The following is a 24,500-nucleotide window of genomic DNA, read 5'->3' as shown; positions in this document are numbered from 1 at the left end:
TTTTTTGTTGGTGAGGATTGCGTTGAGAGTGTGTCCTGCTGTTTGTGTCGCTCCTTTAACCATCTGGCATAGTTGTAGATACCTCCAAACTGATATATAAGTACAGCGATGAGACATCCTGTGGCATTCTCCATAATGTCATGTGTGCAAATGTCCTTATGGTCTGGGGATGCCAAAGCGTGTCTAACGTAGTGTGACTGACTTCCCATTCTAGTTTGCGTCAGGTGTGTTAAACAGAAGGTTTAGTATGCCTAACAGAAAAATGTATTGTTTTGGAATGTGACATATAGCATCATTGGGCATACTATCTCCAAAATCCCTGAATACATTGCTGACAGACTCACCAATCGCAACCCTTTTCATCACATCTGTTTGTCTGATGCTAAACTAATTTAAAACCCAAAGTTCCGAAAAGGGAAAACAGTTGGCCAAGCCTTCTCAGTGTTTGAAACACCAGTGTGGAACCCATCCTTACTCACTTTAAAGCAAGAGTTCGATCAACTGAAATTCTGCACATTTCTTATAACCATAGCTGTTCTCATTACGCTAGTGAAAGCCCAGTTCTCTTTGCATATAACAGCCTCCAGAGGTATAAGGTAATAATATCCCCAACACAAATATTGCAGTATATATGGCTGTTTGGTTCACCATAGGCAATATTTTTGTTGAGGATATTAAAATATGGCGATATTTTTGCATCGCGATATTTTTGCGGCGGAATGATCACATGGAACCCCTCCAGAGGCCTCTAGCTGATGCATACATGCTTTATTGTTAGCGTTTAGAGAAAGGCAGGGTATATGGACTTAATCTAGAAAAGAATATTAGTGATCCAGCGGTCTCATGAAGTAAATAGCGTTGCGAATAGCATTAGTGATTGCTGGAAACACCAACAGGGGCAAAACGCTACCAAATCCAGTGGGTACAAGTACGCGCAGGAGCTGATATCTACTCTACGGCGTTACCTCTGGTGATAAAATACCGCACGTGGACAGGATTGGTGATAATTACAATAGCGCTCTTACTCTTCATCACACAAAAAACACTGAGTGAATTTGTGGCCAATGACGAGCTAAGATATTTACCCCATCAGTAATGCCATTCCTCCGATGGTATTACGGCTTTACAATACTGCACGTTATGCCACCTGAAAACACTGCGTTCCCAATAAAGTTGTAATTTATAAAAAATAATAATAATAAAGCAATCTTATTAAGCAGAAATACATCCTTTAAAATACATGGAGTTGCAAAGCAGACGTAAACACTTTTCGTGCATTTCCATTCGTGGACACCTCGTTACGTCACACAGTCAGTGGAGAGGGGCAGCTGCAACTCACCTTTCTCTTTCGGCTTTATTTTTGATAGTTTTATCCTGGTTGATGGCCTTGCTATTTTCCATCGAAATCTTAGCTTGGTTAGCGCGCATTTCCTTACCTTCTCTAAGTGGGGAAAACAAAGAATAGTTTATTACAGGATCTGTGCAGGCCCCATCCGCAAACATGCAGGCTTTTCTTGCAATCTTCCTTTTACAAAGAGCAGCATAGCAAATGCAGGCCCCGAGGTGCCCCAAAAATGATGTTCGAAAGGCTGCATGCATAACTGTTTTAAAAGAGCACTTAGAAATCTCAAGAGATAACACTTCCTGTAATGTACTGTATGTTTCAGTGTGTGCTCTTGACAGAATGTATCAGGATTTAAAAGGGATTCCACTCATTTAGAGGCAGAGCTCACAGATACGTATCTTGTCTTTTTCCATTTACTAACTGCCTCTTCAATCATCAGTGACAAGAAAAAGAAAAAGTCACACTCACCTGTCAATCAAAATGGCTCTCATCCTATTTCTGCTGATTGTTCACATAATTGTTTATCCCACAGAAATAGGGGGGCTCTTGAGTAACTGTACGTGACCTTACACTGGGAGGCTGTGACCTGGAAGTTCACACACATCCAGAAGTGCACAGGCATTGCGAGTGATGTTGAGTGTCCGTATCTTGTTGCTGCGAATGCATTCCAAAAGGGAAGTGATTGAGAATATTTGGAGAAAAAGCCCAAAAGAATATGCAAAGGAAAGGTCACTTCCTTAAATGATTTACGCTTAATACTGGAGACCAGTCTCTTACCGCTGGGCCGGGATTCACACGTGCGTTGTGTTGCTTCCAAGACAAACGTGTAGCCCCATAGCTATTCTCCAACTCAGAAACAGGCTCACATTCTTAAATTCTCAAGAGTACCTTTTCCACTGGACATTCTTCAGAGCGCTATAAACTCAGCCGTACTTTACTAATTTAGACAGAATGATAAACAGAGCTGCAGAAAATCCAACCCAACTGCATACATTATCGTGACCAAATATGGCAGAGCCCAAGCGTAAACCTCAGGATAGCTGTGCTTGACAAAAAAGTGCACACATGAACACACATGAACACATGGATGTTCTGCACGTCTGAAGAATGGAGGTTTCTCATATTCATCTTCGAGTGGCTAAAATCCTATGGAAAAGCCTCTGGATTATGGAGGATGCTAGTCTTTCTGGCACATGTTGGTGAGTACTTGTACAGTGGAAAAGCACATTGATATCTGGTAAAGAGCGGTGCATTTAACTCAAGATTTCTCAAGCCATCTAATGTGTTCAGGTAGCAGAGATTCTGCCTGAGTGTAAGGTTGAAAATCCTTAGTCCGTGTTGGAACATCCCTGCAACGTTTGTAATGTTAGCTGGCTGGTTCTCCACTCTTCCCCACGGGTCACTAACCGCCAGAGTAAGACAGGGAGGCAAATCCGGATGAGCCCTCTTGAAAACTGCAGCTTCTCAATCGTAGGATTGCCACCATGTACCTCTATGTTCTCCAGGTGAGAGCTCCTAGCGGGCCAGCAGTTGACAGCATTCCAGCATTCTTGGTCATTGGAAACACTTAATTTTAGGGGGCACATCACAGACTCCCATCCTTTCTAAAGTTCAGAGAAGGGTCTTGGCAAGTGGACATTGTTCCTGCAAGTTGTGCGTGGGAGTGTGGGGAAATCTGTAATTAATTCACATCGTGGGCTTTTGCTTGGGAAAAAGGTTGCAAAAATGGAATTCGATGATCACCGCTGATCAAGTAGCCAGTGAAATCTTTATTTTCTGGCAGCTTAGTGATTGGGGCTTGGGCCTCCCGCCATCTCTACAACACCCATAAATGTGGATGATCTTCATTGCTTGGTCATTATTTAATTGTATGTGACGTTGTGTACTGAAATATCAAGGTATTCATGTGAAACAAGTAATACAAAGTGAAAGGAAAACATGCTATGATGGCCTCCAAATCAGTGTGGGCTGCCATATTCGGCTTTTGTGGACTTCTTGCAGGATTTTGTCTAGGTGTGTATTCAGGCTTGAATCTCACACACCATCCACAATCGGGTAATGTCTGGTTGTGGGTATCGCTCTCAACAGAAACCAGTGTCCATGACCACATAGGAATACATTCGTATACCTCTCATTCACACGTAGAACCAGTCTCTGGTGGCTTAACTTGATGCTGGATTTTACGTAGAGTACCTTGTGAGGTTCCCTGTGTGCACCACTATAATCTCAAAATGTCTGCCACCAATCAGTAGAACCCACACAGCCAGTCTTGCAAGGAGACTCGACTAGGAACACAGTATATGATAAACCTTGATCTGAGGGACTAATGGTCTCTCAAGGGCACATACAGTTTTCGATCCTCTGATGAGTCCTCAGATGAGGATTTATCAGGGGAAAAGTTGGGTAAAACCAGGTAGAAACAGTCATGAATGGACAGCGCCTTCAAGTCACTATGGCAGTATGGGAGTTCCAGCCTCACTGTGTGTCCTGCACAGATTGTAGCAGGTGGCACAGCGGATCATTCACCCATTGGCATTTTTCAGACACTTTTCTGTTCAACAACATTCTGGGATAGCAGTCATGCTTAGATAAGTGTCCTACTACCTTTCTGTAATACCTAGTGGTCCTAGGAAGAAATTCACCTTGGTCTGAGAAGTGGGTGGCTTCTGGTTTTACCACTCCTAAATTCATAGCCAAGGAAGACTCCAGAGCTTTGCGTTTGGACCCCTCAATGGTGAGCCTGTGTTTAGATCAGCTTAAGCTGAAAACGTCAATGTCGCCTAAGTAGGGGACACAAAAGTCTTCCAGCAAGGTTAGAGCAATTTTCACCAGCCTCTGTAACATACTAGACACATTCTTCAACTGAAACAGATAGGAATGCAGTTTTCACCTTGGTACGGGGGTCAAGATGAATTAGCAGTACCCCAGCGTTAAGTCAAAGTTGTGCAGGTTTGAAGCTGTCCATAATTTATCCACAAGCTCATCAACCCCTATAACCTCTATATCAGGTTGAAAACTGCCTTCCTGATAGTACTGTGTCGTTTGTCATTCATGGAAAATCTAAAGCCAGTGGCACTTGATTGATTAACCAGTAAAGCATGCCTCAACCATGGACTCTTGGAGGGTCCAATCACCACTATATGCAACATCTTTGTGACTTTAGCAGTGAGGCGAGCTAGGACCGTATGTGCCATCCTGTGAGGTTTGCTTTAGTTAGGCATACTGACTCTATACTGTGCTTCTCCCATGGTGTAGGACAGGGAATTGGGTAGACGAGTGAGGAATAAGGCTTTGTTGTGCCACCAAACTATATCTGGGTATGACTTGTTGTAGGTTGGGATGAGGTTTGCTTCAATCCTCTACCTGTTCAGGAACTGTAACAAGGGAAGAGCCAACTCTTCACACTAAAGGAATGATTTGAGCTTGTTTACATGGAACACTCAATAGCACCACTAGGGTTACTATGTCAAATAAGTAAGCAATTTCATTTGTCTGTTTAAGGACATGTATGGGGCAGTCCCCTTACCTTCTAAAGCCCAGGCTAGATTTTGGTGTTGCAGTGCAGCTCTTAAGTGGGCACAAAGATTCCGAATCCTTAATGTTGCTGGTGAATATTGTCAGTGTAGGGGACTAAATAGTTACCCAAATTATTACCAGTGACTGAGCATAGCAAAGGAGCCCAAAATAACATACAGAAGTTTGGGTGATCTCTGGATCTCTGCCAAAGAACATTTTGAAATAATGTGTATTTTATAGCAAAACATTTGACAAACATGGAGAAAAAGGCATACAATTTACAACTAATTATCTTGGGTAACGCATGAAAACATCTAGTAAAGGCTGCCATTTCACTAACACTACAACAGATCATTTTATAATGTTTACATGGAGCTGTTGTACAATCTATCTATGCCAGCAGTGGTCACTGTAAATTGCTTGCATGAGGCTGTGGCTACAATCTATCTATGCTACTAATATTCATTGTAAATCACATGCATGAGCCGTCAGCCATAATTTATCTATGACAGACACGGTCACTGTAAATCATTTGCATTAAGCTGAGGCCATATTGCATGCCAGTGATTGTCATAGTGAATCATTTGCAGAAGCTGTAGTCACAATCTATCTAGAAAGTAATATTCACTGTAAATGGCTTGCATGTGGCTGCAGCCACACAATATCTATACCGGTCATGAAATTTATATGCAGTAACCATTATAGGCATAGATAGTGTCTGCAGCTTCATGTGAGCAATGTTCAGTCAGTCTGTAAATCACTTTCTTGAAGCTGCAGCTACATTCTGACTATGGCAGTAATGCTCACTGTATATTATTTGCATGAAGCTATAGTCAAAATGTAACTATGCTAGTAATGGTCACTGTAAATGACTTGCTTGAAGATGTGGTCACAAACTATGACAGTAATGGTCATAGACAGTACCTTTCATGAAGGTGTGGCCACAATTTAAGTATGCCAGCATGGTCAAAGTAAATCACTTTCATGAAGCCGAGCCTACAATACCTATCAGATTTGCCACGGGCCTCTTTCCACCAGACAAACACACTGAATGCATTACATTCAAACAGCTTAGGAGAAATGTATTCCCATGGGCGCCAGAGGTTGCTCTCTGTAATAAACCAAACATAAACTTGTAAGGGAAGCTGTAGAAAAAAAAACATGGATAAGTGATCCCGATTAACAACCCATCAATTAATATTATACCTATCCAATAAGGTCATAAGCAGATACCACAAAACCAATGCTCATATGGATCACTGTCCATGAGAAATCCTCATATTGATGATTATTTGCCAGAACATGTTTTACATTGGGTGCATCTTCCACTGAAGTCCACTGAAATTATTATTGGAAACAGTAGAAAGTGGCTGAAAAAAAAGCCATACCAATTGGTACTCAGAAAACACAGTTTATATGATAATTTGCCCATGTCGAAAAATGTATTGCGATAACTGGTAGAAACGTAAATACAAGAATCATGGAACATAGAAGTTGTCTGAAAAACAAAAAGGAAAATGCCCCTATGGTAAAACATTTTCTGTCAAATAATCATAAATATGACGATTTCACGTGGACATTGATCCAGCAGATAAAAGGAAAACATGTGAATACTAGGCTTTTAAGAAGAGAACAAGAGCTTAGTTTCATAACTAACAAGTGAATAGATGGTCTCAACGAAAGCATCCAATGGTTTAATATTATTTAAAATACTTAATTAGAACACACTATCAGTATATTGCCAGGAAGTGGGTCAGGGGTTATAATTTTAGTGACACCGGTGTTAGCAGTAACCATTTCCGTGGTCGACTTATTTTCTCAGTTACATTGAACTGATAGCACTCAGCACTTCACCCAATATGGCAGCCACATGCAGCAACTTTTTTCTAAAAGTTTAGTGCAGGCCCAGCAGGGATCCACCAGCTACAAGTTTCTTTGGTTCTAACGCTGATGTGCATTTCGCCGCAAAATTAATTCTGTTTACTTTCGACGGACGACTTCATGGTCGTTTGCAGTTCTGAATGGTAAGGATGATTTGTGAGTAACACAGAGAATGCTGACAAGGAATTGCACGCAGTAAGAGGTTTTTTATAACCCCTAATTCATGTGTTTGTTTTGTTAGTAAAAGAAAACAGATACAATTTGGACTGAAAGTATCGAGTACAGCCATTGAAGATTGTAATCTGTACTTGGGAGAGAAGTTGAGTGGAGTCAACTTGACATCTCGTTACATTAGAATATGTAAAACGGAATGAAACATAAAAGGAAGCACCCAATCGGTGGTTTGCATGTTTACATGGCTGAAGTTAAATCAGCATTTTACCGAGAGGATCTTAAGCCCACACTGTTGACAGCTCTGTTCCAAAAGAATAATACATGTGAGTAGCCAGAGGTCTGTCAAATATGTATATATAGGTCAACACAACTCATTTTGCGAGTTCCAAATAGTGTATGCCAAAAAAAACAAGTTTAAAAAGTGCTCAATTATGTTTTTAAAGGAGACCCACTTTAACATTAAAAGTATCTGCAATCCTGGGAAGTTAAATCGAGATAAGGTAATGACATTTCTGATGTCATGTTTGTCCTGGGTGTTAGTGTTATCAGTGTACGGTGGTGGCACGAGTTATGGTTGCTTAGCTTACCATAATTGGCAAGTTTCTGGGGATTTTGGTTTTACTTGTAACCTTAACGTCCCTATGACAACGTTTTTTCACTGAATTTCATAGGTTTTTACCAGCGCAACCTTAATGTGCTACAAGTTCCTTATATTATATTGACCCCCAATGTAGCAGCTATAGAGTCCGCAGAGAGTACGAATGTCTGCGGACATCAAGTACCATTCACAAAGCCCAAAAGCACAAGGGAGAACAAAAAATGTTCTACCCTTCAACCAACAAACACATATACATAAAACAACATTACATACATTTACTACACCCAAATATACGTTTTTGTACAAAATCATCATATGAAAATGTACACATAATTTTTTCATTTAGCACACAACATAATGGAATGCACCAAGTACAATCCATAACTGTACATCTGATATTATCACCTCTGTACAACTATGTATAAAGACTCACATTCACATTATTCGAAAACAAGCTCTTAGTAAATAGTAAATACACTGTATGTATTTCTCTATTATTCCCATTCATTATATAAACATTTCTTATAAGCAAAAAGCACTATTTTATTTATTTTCACAGAAATGGAAAACACACTTGAGTGGTTGGAAGAAAACTTCCCAACAGAAGAAATTAGTGATGATAACATCTCTAATGGTATACAATACATCTTTTAATACAAATAATAATGTAATATGTACAGACCACACTGAAATAAACATGTTTTTGTCTTCTAATACATAGTTCTCACGAAGAAACAACACCCCAATGTAATTATACAGAAGCCCTATCTCCATCTGTACATAATGAAATCATGATGTTAACTGCAAAATTGGATCAAATCAGTAATGACTTTAAGGAACGTTTAAACTATGACAAAAATCATGTGATTAAAAATTTTCATTATTACTGTCCTTCTTGCACTCGTACTCCTTGTCCTTAGCAATCATTCCCATAAAATTCCCAAAACGTAAATGAAAGACGCTTTGATGAAACCGCACTCCCTTCCTCCCCTGATCATTATTGAGCAGAAATTCCTAGTTCTCCCATTTATGTTTCTCATTCCAATACGCTATTCATTTCTTAAATAATTTCGTTTTTTTTACTACTAAAACTATAAATATCTTGTATATTTTTCTGGCATATTTTTTGTTTTAAAATCACAATTAATAGTCTGCGGACACCACTACTGTTCGGGGAGTCTGCACTGAAAATGAAGGACATGTCCAGACATGTCCAGTTTTGCATGACGCACTTTTAATTAGTCGGCGGACAGAGCGCCCGTTCTACGGACATTTATGCACAGGCGCCTTGCGTCTGCCGCGTGATGGGTGTCCGCGGAGGCCCGTCAGCACCATGGACATCCCCAGACATCATCATGTGACCGCACTCATGTGGCTTGATGGCCTGACTGTGAACAGCGTTCTAGGGTGAAAGTGTACCCTTCCAGAGACCCTAGACCCATTCTTGGTTGATCTGGCAACTTCTCTCAACTTTTTGAGGCTTATTGTCAACTCAGTTGTCTGCAGAGAGTCGTGCGGTCCGTGGGCAGCTCCTCTGAAGGGACCCACTCATTACTTTTCCTCATTCTCAATCTGGCTATCCAAGAGAGAGCACCAGGAGAGACACCTGCCTTGGAGATCACCTTGGCAAATCTTCAATCCTGCATCAATGGCATCTGCTATTGTCATTCCTTCTCCACAGTCACCACCCCCACCACAACCACCACCACCACAATCTGGAGGCCTGGACAGGGGAACAGGCGTGGAGTTACAGATGAGGATCAAGAGGAAGAGGAAGATGGGGTAGAGGAAATGCCTATCTCCAGTACCTGGAGTGAGTCATGGGTGTGGCAGTTTTTCATGACGGTTGGGGGTGTACCAAAGGCTCAGGCAGCCAAAGTGTGATGCGCTGAGTGCAAGGTTGTACTAAGCTGTGGAAAACCTGGGCTCTAGTCCTACTGGACGACTTCCATGCAGCCCCACACCAGATCCAACCACCTGAGTGCTCTGAAAAAGGCTGTTCCTTTCTCAGGGAGAAGTAGGCTAGCTTTGTCTACCCCATCTGGGCAGAGGATTCCACCGGCTGCCTCGTAGGCCATACAAAGCACTGTTGACCCTTGCCTTTCGAGGGTCATAGTATCATGTTCGTAGACTATGGTCAATGAGCACGAGAAACACTGCCCCCACCTTAAATGTAAGCCTTCCCAACATCTTCCCCTGACCACCCGCCCCTCTGTCCCTGTGGTTGGCGCCCCTTCCTTCCCTTCCTTTCCCCACCTTACCTTGCCTCTCCTTATTTTTTCTTAAAAAGCCATGAAAAACAAAATAAAAAAACACAAAACAAAACTACCTTTAGGAGCCACCTTTCACAGTTAAAAGATAGAACTGAAAAAATAATTCACAGGCCCCTGTATAGTCTGCGGATAGTGCTGTAGTCAAGTGGACGTCTGGAAAATTCCAGGTGTGGAATGGGGGAATAAAAATCATTTTAATCGTTTTTCACGCAAAAATGGTGGCTCTTAAAATAAGCTTTTTCACTTTTTGATGTCTATATTTCTTTTTGATTATTTCGTTTAATATGCAAAAGTAACAAAAATTCTACAGAACATAAAGATTTTTTGTTACTTTCACAGAAAGTGCTTCAGATTTTTTATCTATTTTGCATTTTTATTTAATACAACTTACAAAGAATACTTGAATCCATATGTTATGTGTTTACAGAAACGTCTTCAATGCATCTTGAAAGTTTCCCAGAAAAATCTGATTGCCCACATCAGTCAGATACACTCCATCTCTTCGAAAAATGTTGAAGATATCAAATTTCTTATGTTCATTTTGAAAAGATGTCATGCCAACATCTCGCAAAAAAGCACATACAGCTTTGTTCACAATGCGTCTTGCTTTTTCCATTTGTGGACAAAATACATTGGAACGCATCCACATTTGTCTCTTAGCTATCCGAGAAAAATGAATTTCTGAATGTGGAAACAGTTCCATCAACTTTTCAAATGTATCTTTCATTGCAAACTGTAATGAAATTCCAGTAACGTAGTCCAAACTGTTGCCTCCACAGTGAACAACAATGATGTCCGGATGTTTCAAAGGAAACATATTCTCACAAAAAGGGAGGAAGTCCGCCCACTTTATTCCTTGCATCCATACCATGAAACTTAAAATGTATCGAACCCAAGATTTTCAGACTATCCACAGTGCTCAGAATAGAGCTTCAGCCAATGGATTCAAGCGTTTCCAGGAATCCATACACTCTGCTTCCTCAAAGACATAGCCGTAGCCATCTTCAGTGCACTCACCAAACAAAACTCCTGCTACCCTCTCTCTTCCTGTACACCACACCCAGGAAACCCGATTGGCTGATCCCCGATGTCCGCGGACCTATATGACTGTCCGGGGTCTCTGCAGTCCCCTTTCCATGCCAGGCACCCTTAAAAGACCCAGATGGCACGTTCCATACCAAATTGTGAATCCATTCCATTTCACCAGCTTCTGCAGAATGTGAATCATGTCATATTATGCCCCTTTTCTCAATTCAGACAAACGTTCCAGCATACAAATAACTCACATAGCCAATATGTCATACAAATGCTTTTAAGGTACCATGCAGATGGTACCAACAAATCCTGTAAGCTTACTAGTTTCACAGACGGCCAAGTATCTCTTGGCAAGAAATCCTTCACAACAGTAGGCATAATCTATCACACTGGTGCCACAACCACTTCAGGCCACTATACTGCGTATGTCAAAAAAAGAAGTGGTTGGTTTGAAGGTAACAACACTTCTGTTACTCCAAAACATAGGTCACTGGCAAATCTAACAAATGTCTACTTAATATTCCTTCAGCCCAAATGTACTCACTAAAGTATAGTACAATAGACAGTTAGAATACGCCAAGGGGTATGTAACTAAATCCATAATATAGTAATTTAAAAATCCAAGACAGTTAGAATACACCAACATGTATCTAACTACATCCATAACACTACAAAAGTCATTTTAAAATCCAAGACAGTCACAATACGCCAACGGGTACCTAACTACTTTAAAAATACTTTTGTTTGTGATATACTTCAAATATGCCATCACAGTCATTGCTACTGCAAAACTTCTTGTAAAGTCCAACACAGTTAGAATATGCCAATGGGTATCTAACAACTTTAAACATACCCTTATTTAAAACACACTTCAAACAAACATTCTATCACACTTACACTCAGATAATATATCCATGCTACCACACACAAGTATGCTGTAACATGTATATTATTTAAAACTATGTAAATGCGAAAAACTGTATGTAATTAAAGTAGGGTTTTTTAAATTCACTATGGACACTTTTTCCCAATGACCCAATGCTTATTTCATGTCAATACAACAAGAATGTACCACACACTAATGTTGTACCAAACATAGTACATAGAATGTAATAAAATGGGGGTCAAAAAAGTTAATCTATATGCACAACGGTATGCCAATTAAAGGTTTTAAACTATCTTACTATATACTTAGCACATTATACTGTTTTGTTTCAAAGAAAAAGAACCAGAGACTCCAGCTCCAGCTTTATTACCATATGTAACTAAGTAACCATACCCGGTATTATACTATTTTTTTTCTTCACAAAGAAAAAAATACAGGTTCCATAAGCACTATCCTCAATTCTACTATGATCATAAATACCATATCCACTTCAATTGATTCATTCCACCATATTACAAATACTGTATTCTCCCCCTACAATGCCTATAATTACTGTGAACATATTACTATGGCCACTGGACACAACCACCACAATAGAATTAAACCTTATAACAAGTACGTACAATACACTTTCAAATAACAAGACTGATCCTGCACCTCCCCACTCCCAATGACGTCCGTGGACAGTAAAATGGATGGTGGACTCGGCAGCACCTGCACCACTTGTTTTTACCTATAGAAACAGCTTCTATCAACTTTTGTACACTCTCTCACTCTTTACAAGCCCTCTTTTGACCACAAGATAACCCCAGGCATTTTCTCACTGTGCTGTCTGCTGACAACTGCTGCAGTCTGCGGATCCAATATGGCAACCGTTTCAAAAGTTATGACACATCTCACGTTTTTGAACATCCAATCAGCGTGCGTCTTTGACGTCCACGGACACCTAGTCACTCCCTGATTGGTTCAGAGGTGTCCGCGGACTCCGCATCGGGAAATTAGTCCATGGACCGGACCCAGTTATCACTAATTTAGTTTGACCTACTTTTTGGCCATTCCAAAAAAAAACACTGGATGGATTTACATCAAATTTGCAAAAGTACCCTTTTGGAACCGATCCACTCCCACGCAAGTTTGGTGCAAATCCGTACAGTGGTTTGTTCTGTAGGCCCGAGAATTTGTTTTTCCCATTATATCTAGGAGGATTTCAAAAGTTTTCGGACCCCCCTATAACTTTGCCCCCTAAACAAAACCACACCAAATTTCGCAAAATCAATCTGAGGTGGCATCAATGGCACCAACACCTGTAGCGCACAACACCGCGTCCTTTGCAGCAGAGAGTGCGGTGTCGAGTTTTTAAAGGATGATGGATCTTAGCGTGCATTGCGTAGTATGTAGTAGATGTGATGGTAAGCTCAACGGATGGTCGGGCAGCGTCCTGGGAACATGTGGTGCACAACACTGCACCTTTTGCCTGCGCAGACTTCTCTGCAGAGGGTTTGGTGTGGAGTTTTTAAAGGATCACAGATTTGAGCGTGCATTGCGTAGTATGTAGTGGATGTGATGGTAGGCTCATGGGATGTTCGGGCAGCCTCCTGCGCGCCCGCACCGCACAACATTGTGCCCTTTCCTTGCACGGGCTTCGCAGCAGAGAGCTTGGTGTTGAGTTTTTAAAGGATGACAGATCTTAGCGTGAATTGCGTAGTACGTAGCAGACATGGTGGTAGGCTCAATTGATGGTCAGACAGCAGCCTTTAACTGCATATGCTTCATCGCAGAGGGTTAGGTGTTGTGTTTTTAAAGGATGACAGATCTTAGCGTGCATTGCACAGTACATAGCAGACGTGATAGTAGGCTCAACGGATGGTCTGGCAGCATCCTGCGCATCTGCAGTGCGCAACACTGCACCCTTTAACTGAACATGCTTCGCCACAGAGGGTTCGGTGTTGAGTTTTTAAAGGATGACAGATCTTAGCATGCCTCGCACAGTACATAGTGGACGTGATAGTAGGCTCAACGGATGGTGAGGCAGCATCCTGCACACCTGTGGCACACAACACTGTGCCTTTTGCCTGCACGACCTTTGCCACAGAAGGTTAATTGTCGAGTTTTTAAATAATGACAGATCTTAGCATGTGTTGTGTAGTACATGGTGAATGTGATGGTAGGCTAGACCGATGGTCGGGCAGCGTTATGCACACTTGCAGCAACCAACAACATGCCCTTTGCCAGCGTGGGCTTCGCCTATTGCGCAGGTTTAATGCGACAAAACCCTTGTCATTCAGCAGATGCCAAAAGTCATGACCAGCTTAACTCCGCACGCTCCTGTTGATGTCCCCCTGAATACCATGTCCACCATTATGCCATTTTGCATGTCATTGTGAATGATAATATGTATGTGCTCATGGGCTTTGCAACGGGAACACGCTTAGTTAAGCTTGTCATGACTCCCCACATCCGCTGAATTGCAAAGGTTTTGTTATGTTAAATCTGCGCAACTTAACTGCACCTTAAATAAGGTTTTACCAGTGAATTTCAAGGGTTTTGGTATACCATATTTTATTTGCGCCCCACTAGCCATGGCCTTCGCCTGTGTACACTGTATATGTTAAAACACTACCGGACCACTAGACATGGTCTTCGGCCATGGTCAGTGGCCACAGCCAAAGGCTGTTTCCACTGTACTTGTCTCCAGATATACTTCTTTTGGACCTACTAGGTGGACACGTCCTTCGGCCGTGACCACTTGTAGTGTGTGTGCAAAATGAGCCAGAAAACATGGCGTTGATGTGCGGCCATCTTGGATATTCACTTCCATTTACCGCAATGAAATAGCAACGAGAGCCTACGTTTTCACGGGCTCAGCGAGCAAACATGTATTTCTGCAGCGAAGACAAGGTCACATATTTATGTCAGATGACCAAGTCTGGGAGAATAGTTGTTGTATTGTCCACTGAAGGACAAGGTAGAATGGGACAATGGGAATGACAGCAAGGAGAGAAGCTGTTTTTTTCTGCTTCTAACTGGAATATTCCACTCTTTTTGCATCTCAGGCTTATTGTCTGCTCTTTGGCCAAAGGCAGCATGGTAACCCAAACCATGAGGGGTGGGGATCGAAAGTAGCCCCATAAAGAGAGGAGGTTTTACTCTTTGGAAAGCAGTTAGAATTTGGACCCCAGGTGACGAAGTCTCGCGGGGACGGAGAACGCTCCGCTCCAGATCCCGTTTGGACGATCAATCTCTCTGCCTACCTGCAGTGGGACTAAGCAGTGTTGTAGTGGTCGAGATGAAGGTGTCTTCATCTCGACTTTTCTCTTTGTCTAAGTATAACTGATGATGTGTTCATTATTAATTTCTGTATGTTATGAATGAATAAAGGGCCTATAACGAGCCATTTTTATTAAAACTATAACCAACAGTGTATATGTGATTTTTCTCTATCTGAGTCCAATAACTTATTTTGCAAAGGGTCCGGAGAACGTAAGCACGCAATCTCCCGACATGGCCAAGCTAAAGCAAAACACCACTCTACATGTGTTTCGGGTCCGCTAGCCAGGGCAATCGGCCATGCCCACTGAATATTTTAAAACACTACTGGGCCACTGGCCACTGTACATGTTCCCCCAATATGCTTCTTTTGGACCCACTAGGTGGGTACATGGTCACTATACACGTCTTTCAAGCCGACTAGCGAGGGGCTTTGGCCCTGACCAGTGAGCACAGCCTTTGTGCTCAGTGGACAGGGCCAGATTGCACCCCTTGACATGTGGCTTTGGCCCTGACCAGTGAGCACAGCCTTCGTGCTCAGTAGCCAGGCCCAAATTGCACCCCTTGACATGTTACCCTATAGGTTACCACACACATCACTGTAAACATTCACTTTATTTTTCTAATTTTTTTAACTCTTTTAAAAAAAAGTTGTTTCCCATAACCATGGTTATTTCAGCAATGAACTACACATAACCCTGAATATTTTCTAAATAATCACAGTTACTGTGACACACTTTCAAAAATAACTTTGACTATGAAAAATAACCTTGAATATGGAAAAATACCCCTGAATATGCGAAAACGTTTCGAGCTCTGAACTTGGTCCCCAACGCCCACATTTTACATGATGTCCTCTTCCCCTCCTCTATAGCCTGATGTAATTTCATTCATGTTCCGCCTCCAAATGGCATTTTCTCCACTTTCTGATTTTGAATAACCTTGAATATTACCCCAACTATTTGTGAATATCTCTTGCATTAGAAAAAAAAAAGATGGTAGATTTTTCATTTCTGAAAAGCATCTCTCCTGCAAAGCATCATGGGAGATATCTCAATAAGAGGGTGCACATTTCTCGGTCATATATTTTAAAACATAGTGGATGCAATAATGCCAAACCCTCTCCAGAACTCAAGTCAACGCTTTGTGCCCAAGTTGTTTCATGCGTGGTGCAATTGTATGGTCCAGGCAAAAAGTGTTGTTTATTTGTTATCTTAAATTTGTTATTCTTTTCCAAAGTTTTCAGTCTGGGGGGAGCCGTGCAAACAATTTTGTCTGCAAACCTTTTTGCCAAAACCATTGTACAATTCAAAATGTATTAGTAAATTATTTTTCGGATTTCCTATGATACTCAACACGCAGCTTAACTATGGTGCGCCGGCTGTTGCACTATAATATATATAAATATATATTTTTATAAGGTGCAACAGACAGAGCTAATCTCTCAAAAGTCTGCTGTTGCTCTCCAATGCCCTGAGTTCCATCCATCTGTTTTTTGTTTCCAATATATACGGTGCCATCCAACTAACCAATCACAGGTCTGGTAGCAATTTGTGTAAAAAGGATGCCAATTGCAGAAAATAAAAAAAATGACATACGTTTCTTAATAAGTGCATTGTCCTTTTGCCAGATCAAGGAAGTGTGAAGAGCCTGGTGCTGCTTTTTATGCTTTCCCCCTACATCAGGAAGGGGGAGCCAGAGACCCCAGTCTTTAAGTAAAAGGGACTTGAGATGCATTCCATATTGTTCATGGAAACAGCTGTATACCTTGCCAAATGAATCATTCCAGGCAACACTTGATACATATTTGCCGGATCGATTTAAGCAGGATGAAAGTATGTTTCGGGGTATTTGTTTTATTTTCGACCCAATATATTATATTGCCACCGAAATTTAATTTGGAAGCCGGAGTAACTTTGACATGGACACTTATTACCCATTTGCCCATCCATTGCTTCCAGTCCCTCTCAAATCCTTCCTCTTGCCGTGTCCCTTCCTTCTTAGCAGCCCATTCTCTCATCATTCCCCTTGTCTGTCCCCTTCCATGAACTACTGCTCCCCTCATTTCATATGTGTCCCTTCTTCTTTCACCAACAGCTCCTCCCTTATCATTTCTCTGTCTCACTCTTCCCTTTTTTATTGTCAGCAGCCCCTGGATCCATTATTTCTCATGTCTGTTCTTTCTTTTAAAAACAGATCATCCTGGCATTATTTGTACTGCCTGCCCTCTTCAATCTTCGCAGCATCTTCGCTCAACATGTCGCTGCTCTCCCCTTCCTTGTATAGCTCTTGGTCTCATCATTTCCCTTCTATGCCCTCGTCACCAGCGTCCCCTACCCATACCATCTCCCCTTCTGCCCTAGCTAGCAAATGCTAGTCTCTCGCCAGTTGTCAGTTCCATCCACTGGATTCCCAGTGCGTCCTGCCCTCTACATGCCCAGCAGCTCCTGCTCTAAAATATTTCCCTTTCTGGCAATCTAGGTCCACATCAGCCTGTGCTCTGATTATTGTCTGCCCTTCATTCACTTTCACAGGCTTACACCCTCTCTTGTGTAGCCTCCCAGCAGTATGTCTCCCTCCTCTGATTCCCACTGTAATTCCCGGCTGTCACTATTCACCTTTTTATTTCTCCGTGGCCATATCCAGCGGCTGCTGCTCTCCCTGCTTTGTTTCCATGGAACCATACAGTGGCCCCACCCGTCAAACTTTCTCTCCTAAGCGGCCCCCACTATCCTTTCTTTTTCCTCGTACTTCCTTTCTCCTGATAATTCTCTGTAACTCGGTTCTCGTCGATTCCTGACCTACGTTCATTTTGTTACCTGCTTGCTCTGCCTCCTTTCTCCTCAGCAGTCCCTGTTCACTCTCTCCACCTCCGGTCTCAACAACCCCCTTCCACATCTTCCTCCTCTGCCGTCCCTGCTATAACTGTCTACCTCTTTAGCAGTTCCCCTTGATTTTCTCTTACCTACCTCCCATAATCATTTTATAATTTGATGTATCTTTTCATGCCTTCTCTGAGGAAGATCCTACTCACTCTATTATTCACCTTTAACATGAAAGTGAGCCACTCTGCCAGTGTATCTCCTCAGCGTCCCCCCTTGCTCTGGTTTTCCTGTGTGCCTTTCCTCTACTGGGCAGCCAATGCATACTCTCCTTGGCTACCTTCTAAAGAGTCCCTCCTTCCCTGATGTTTCTGCCCCCTGTTGCTCTCGCCAACTACCTATGCCCAGTCTTTATTCACTGTCAGCACTGGCAGCCCTTTCTTCTCCTGGGCAGTAACTGTCCCCCCTTTTTGTTCTCCATCCCCCATTTTCTCAGAAGCCCCTGCGCACGTATGTCCCTCTCTCCTTGGCATTTGCAGAGCTCCTTGCCTACCCCCGTCTGTCATCAGCTGCCATTGTTTTTTCTTCCGTAGCCGTCCATGTTCCTTCTATCTGTCCCGCTTTTTCTTCGGCAGTTTCTCCAAAGTGGTCCCTGGTGCTCCTGTTATCATGTCTCGTGCCCCTCCCTCCATCGGTTCCTGCTCCCTCCTAGTGGTTTCCTTTTGCCTTCTTGTTCCTGTTTATGGTAAAGGTGATGTGGAAGACGTGTTTTCTTTTGTTTTGGCCCACACATGCAACTAGCCTACTTTATCACGAAAACGATGGCGCAGAGGGGCAAGATGAAGAGAATCGTGGGAGAACCAGAAGAATACTGGATGAAGTGCGAGTTCCTTGAAGTTTGGTGAGTGGTCATGCACAGGAGTGTTTACAGTAGACAGCATGGCACACCTCCTACACTTCCTGTGTCTATCCTTCGGGTGCCTTTCTCTAGCATTTTGATCAGCCCGCAATTTCCTGCCACCCATACCTTGTGAGAGGCAGACTCCTGCTTGTTTATACACACACGGGTACAGCAAACAGCAAGTGTTTTCAGACTCGGATGGATTGCCCATTAGCAGAACATTTGCAAAGAGGTCAAGGCTTGTGTAGGATAGTGAAGATTGAGGTATTGGCCCTGTGCTGTGAGTCAAGCAATAAATACCAAGAAGAATTTGTGTCAGTGCTTTGGTTGACTGAGACTAGGCAGGACAAGGATGACACACCACAGCCAAACCCCTCCTTCCATGGCCCTATCCATTCTGCCGATACCCCGCTGCTCAGCATCTTCAAATGGCAAAGGTTGTGAGTACCTGGGCTTATAAAGGCAGTGCCTATCTAACGCATACAAAAGCTAAACATGTGTGTTTGCCAATTATTTTTTAACCGAAATTCAAAGGCAAGGAATAGTTTTCGGGACACACATATTGCTTGAAACCTAAGTTGCTGGAGCAACACTTTGTTAAGACATTTTTATAAAACCATGAGTTAATTTACAGCTGCAATAACATAGGACTCCTTAGAAATAGCATGCCCATAAAAGCAAGTAGTTTAATGTTACTCCACAAAATTACTGCAGTGAAATCTCCAGGGGCTAGATTATCCAAGATTTGCACTGGTGCAAAAAAGTGGAGCAAATTATCCGAGCAGCAAAATTGGTGCTAACAGGTTTAGCTCCAATCAGTATTATCTAAAAATGTCTTTACGGGGGGGGGGGGTACAGGGAGGGGATAGGAGCAGGCTGTTTAATTTGCTATGTTTGCTGCGTAACTTGAAAGGAAATGTAGTAGACACCTTTTTTGTATGCTATGAAGCAAATATAGTGCAAAAACAGTATTTAGATAATATGGATTGTGACAGAATCTGTTTGCTCCATTTTGCACTATCAAAGCATTTGCTTGCTTTTTAGCACCAGGGCAAATCTTTCATAATCTGGCCCCAGGAGGGTGTGGGTGGGAATGGCCATTGAGGTTAGTGTGTTAATGAGTTTTTTTTTATGTGTGTCCCTTTTTCTATGTCCCACTCTATTCACACCTGATAAACTGGCTCACTACCTGTTCTCATTATTGTGCTCTGGTAGAGGCCCCTTCTGGGGAATACCTCCATCATACGTGCATGTGTTATTGTAAGTCATATCTGATCAACATTTACATCCCTGTTCTTGAAATAATTACAAATACAAATGAGGGGTTAAAAAGCCCGACGCCACCCCCAGGCTCTATGTCCCTCCTCGCATACCATTGCCCTCCTATCTGTCATTCTATGGCAATAGTTTTAGCTTTGGGTAGAGCTACGCCGCCACCTAAAAGGCACAACTAACAAGTGCTCAGGTTTGAGGGACAGATTAAGCCTTGATGCCTGAAGCCAGAAGCCCGGGAACGGATGCGGAACCCTGCAATCCACCAGCCATGGCACAGCCTGTGCCACTATAGCTGCACCTTCGCTGCACATACCACTCCTATCGTTACAGGCATGGGCAAACGGGTCACGACTTTGACATTGCACTTCACATGTCGACCTTGTGGATGAAGACCTATCAAGAGATTGTTGCAGGGATGCTTGCAGAACACACCACATGGGCCCTGTTTACCTCCTTGGATGGTAACATTGCTCTCTCTCAAAATCTGAAAATGGCATTGCTTTGTGTGTGGCGTGGTAGTCACTGCAAACATGCCTCAAATGCTCTGGAAACAACTGAGGGACCTATGCATCCCACACGTGCGTGCTATCTCCATCGGTCTCTGTGGCATAGGAATATGCCATGCCCTGCAATAGGTGCTGGTGCTTTTGATCCATTTGGTGCCTTTATAATGTTTTAGAGAGTTTCCAGCTTGGCCCTCTGGCTGTGTACGATCCAGGCTTTCTGCTCCCCTTTTTCTAACTAAACAAAGGCAAGCATTTTTTTGCATTCTGCTGCAGTGCTTTGTACTGCATAAGTGTACCTCAAATATCCGCACCGGTCTAATAGCTCTGGTATCGTAGCAACCATGACATGCGATGCGCTTTACTGTGCTTTTCGCATCTAAAATAAAAAAAAGAATGCTGCTCACTCCTTCGAGCACAAATAGCACAGGCAATTTATTTTCTTTGGCCGAGACAGGAACACAGTAAAAGTTACAGGGCCTGATTCACAGAGTGTTTTCCAATGGGATCGTGCCATTATAAAATGTTTCTGTGAATCATGCCCACAGTGTACCATCTAACCTAACGGCGCAGTTTTAGGATGAAAAGCTAGGCATTTAATGGCGTCAGACAATGCTCATCTTTCTCACACCAAGGGTTATCAGGAGGGACGCTGCTTTTGTGGCGACCTCTTCCGTGTTTGTTCACGATAAAGATCGCAGCAGCCCCATGTGTCTTGTGTGCCATTCAATTGCTCTTTTCGCTGTCTTTCCTTTCCCGACACCACCAGGCGATTTTGCTGGATGTCTGCAGCTTCCACCCTGTGAAACTAGAGGAGCAAAAAGGCCGGCAAAAGCAACACAAGTTGTCACACCTGGTTTCAACTGTATCTCAAAATCTGTGCTACTGTCAGGGGATGTCCTTTACAATTGAAGTCATTAGAAAATGAGGCATTTGTACATGGTTCGAACTAAAAACACACTGGGCCTGATTCATGGAATATTTGCCCAGTACAAAGTGAATTTGCACGGCTAAAAGGTAACTTTGCACTGCTGACACAAACCCTGATTCATGGAACCGTGAAAAGTGTACTTTTGCCGTGCAAAGTTCAGGCAAAGTCAACGCATAGTCATTTTGGCACGATTTTCAAAAGGTACTTTGCCGTTTGGCCATAGGTGCTCTGTGGGTGTATTTCATGAATGCACCATACCAAAGTTGGGCACTAAGTGCCTCCCCCATGCAAGCTTCAGTAATGGGATATTGGCACAGCGCCACGCAAATGAGAGAACGCTGCCTTTTAAACCCCTTTCACCCATGTATTTCCCACTGCAGAGAGGCTTTGCTCATGATTGTGTCCTTGGTGGCTATACTGAATTGCACTGTGTGCGTAAAATCAGGTAGTTTTGCCCTGGCTAGCCTCTGCTTTATTAAGCCCAGAGTCTGAGGTTTTGCCATTATAAAACACTTCTGTGAATTAGGCCCCAAGTCTCTGAAAACAGTTTAAAAGGGGGCAGTATTTTAAGTGTGATGGTCCATCGCATCGTAGTCTGCCTCATGCAACCGGTAAAAAGATCATTTTTTGTGTGTGTCTATGCCTCTGGGTACCAAATCAATGTGTTCACATGGCAGAAGCCTAAAATAAAGTAACAATTAAGGGTTTCCAGAGGGGTAGGTTAGCATCAAATGACAATGAAGACTTGCTGAACGCAAGGCTCCTTCCTGTACAAAGCTAATTGCAGTAAAGGTCAAATGCTTCTTCTACTGCCACTTGTCTTCATATTACTTAGACGGTGTAATAGGAGAATCGATCCCTAGCTGTTTCTACTTTAAGGACATTACCAACCTGTTGGCAATAATGTTTCTTGTGGATAGCCTTTTCATCTTGAAGGTTCTCAAATGTCTTGAAATAAAGTCCCTCACTTTCCAAAGCCACGGGCCTTGTGGTTCCAGGGTCTAGCTTGTGATGCTGCTGTGCATGAGGTATTTCTGGCGCTCCAACCACGTGATGTCTCTTATGTCTTATGCGGCTGCGAAGGATGCTCTCCATGATTATTTCCTCCCCCTTGCAAACGCAGACTATGAGAGGTTCCTCATGGGGGCCACACACCAAAAAGATGACGAGACACTTGATGCATTCTATGGCCGGTTGAGAAGGCTGGCGGTGCCTTGTGCATGGGTGGATCCAGAGACAATGATCAGGAACCAGCTGATCCAGGGATGCACTTCTGGCAAACTAAGAAGACAAGTCCTGAGGGAACCTGGCATCACCCTGCCACGCATTCTGGAGCTAGGGAGGTGCCAGGAGGTGTCTGACCTGCGGGCGTCCCGAATGGAGGCTAGGGTACGCCCCCGGCAAGGCTGAAGAGGTCTGTGCAGTGGGACGTGGCAGGGGAGCCAGACGTGGGGGATGAGTCAGCGAGAGATGGGGTTGGCTCCTGTTAACTTGTACTCCAAGTGTGGATATGACATTCCCCATCCAGCTGAATGCCCGGCAATTGGAAAGACATGTGGCAGGTGCGGTGGTGCTGATCTTTATGCAAGGATGTGTAGGGCCACTGCTCCTGAGGTGGTTTCCCTAGGTCCGATGAGGGCTGGGTTCTTCCGGCAGCAGAGCTCATCTCACATTGCTCAACTTGACCAAGCAGAGGACAATCCAGCCCAGGAAGAAGAAGAGGAGGAAGAAGAAGAAAACATGTTCTTTGTATCCAGCATAGGCGTATCGAGGGCAAAGTAAAGGAGGTAGCCTCGATGTCTGGTGTTGGTGAATGAATCCTCCGTCCCGGTACTGGTAGACATGGGGGTTTCAGTGAATGTTATAGCTCATGAACACTACGATGCCATGGTATGCCCTCCCACCCTGACCAAGCCGAAGGCTTGCATTTTCACCTTTGGAGGAGCGGACCCAATCCAGCTAGGCAGTGCGTTTGTCGTGGATGTTTAACATGGGGGGTCTGTGGTAAGGGCCCAGTTCTATGTGACGCCAGTCAGCAGTAACACCCAGCTGAGCTGTGCGGCAGCAGAGGCACTGGGCATCGTCACGTTTGCATACTCTGTATACGTGGATGACATTCAGACCCTCCTGGAGAAACACACTGCTCTCTTTGAAGGGATTGGACAAATGGCTGGTGATCAGGTGAAGGTACACATAGATGACTCGTTTCAGCCCATTTTCCTCAAGCATCAACGAGTCCCATTTCACCTAAGGGATCTGGTGGATAAAGAGCTGGACAATTTGGTCAGGTTGGACATAATAGAAAAGGTCGAGGGCCCAACACCATGGGTATCTCTGATTGTAGTGGCTCGGAAACCGAAACAACCGGACTCTGTTTGCATTTGCGTGGACATGCGCCTGCCCAACAAGGCTATTAAGAGGGAGTGGCACCTCATGCCCACAATTGATGACATCATCACTGAACTACAGGGTGCCCGGTTCTTTTCAAAGCTGGACCTCCGGGCAGGGTATCATCAGGTAGTCTTACACCCCGAGTCAAGGTACATAACAACCTTTACCACTCACAGGGGTCTCTACAGATACAAGAGACTGAGCTTCGGGGTGTCATCTGCGGCTGAAGTATTTCAGAATATCATTCGTGGAGTGCTGGCAGATCTGGAAGGCGTCCTAAACATTAGCAATGACATCCTTGTATTTGCCAAGTCGGAGTCGGACTACCTGGTGAAATTGGCTAAGACTTTCGAACGCCTGCAATCTCTGGGCCTGACCCTGCACCGGGAGAAGTGTGAATTCCTCCGAACCACCATTGAGTTCTTTGGTTTTGTATTCAGGGCCGGTGGGGTGTCTCCCAATCCACGCAAGGTGAAGGACATTGTGGAGGCCCGCCCCCCCCGAAAAGGTATCAGAGGAGATGAGTTTTCTTGGGATGGTCATGTATTGTGGCCATTTCATCCGCAACCTGCCAGCAAGATCAGAGCTCTTCAGAGCCCTCACGAAAAAAGAAATGGCCTGGCAGTGGGGCCCTCTCGGGCAGGCGGCTTTTGAGGACATTAAAGGGGCCCTCATGGCAAAAGATGTCATGGCCTTCTTCGA

General features: G+C 43.4%; 1 protein-coding gene across 4 annotated transcripts in view; it reads right to left on the bottom strand.

Annotated features, from left to right (window-relative positions):
• The window catches only part of PLCB4 (phospholipase C beta 4), a 1,535,154-nt gene that overhangs the window by 131,239 nt on the left and 1,379,415 nt on the right, over positions 1-24,500 (bottom strand). For all 4 annotated transcript variants that reach the window (XM_069608295.1, XM_069608297.1, XM_069608296.1 and 1 more), the window contains exon 36: positions 1,340-1,441. In XM_069608295.1, the coding sequence (XP_069464396.1) occupies positions 1,340-1,441 (102 nt within the window). The remainder of the gene's footprint in view (positions 1-1,339; positions 1,442-24,500) is intronic.

This window comes from Ambystoma mexicanum, chromosome 4q (assembly GCF_040938575.1).
Source record: "Ambystoma mexicanum isolate Mex_15411 chromosome 4q, UKY_AmexF1_1, whole genome shotgun sequence".
NCBI lineage: Eukaryota > Metazoa > Chordata > Amphibia > Caudata > Ambystomatidae > Ambystoma > Ambystoma mexicanum.
Note: the sequence above shows the minus strand (reverse complement) of the source record. Positions and strands in the feature narration are given on the sequence as shown.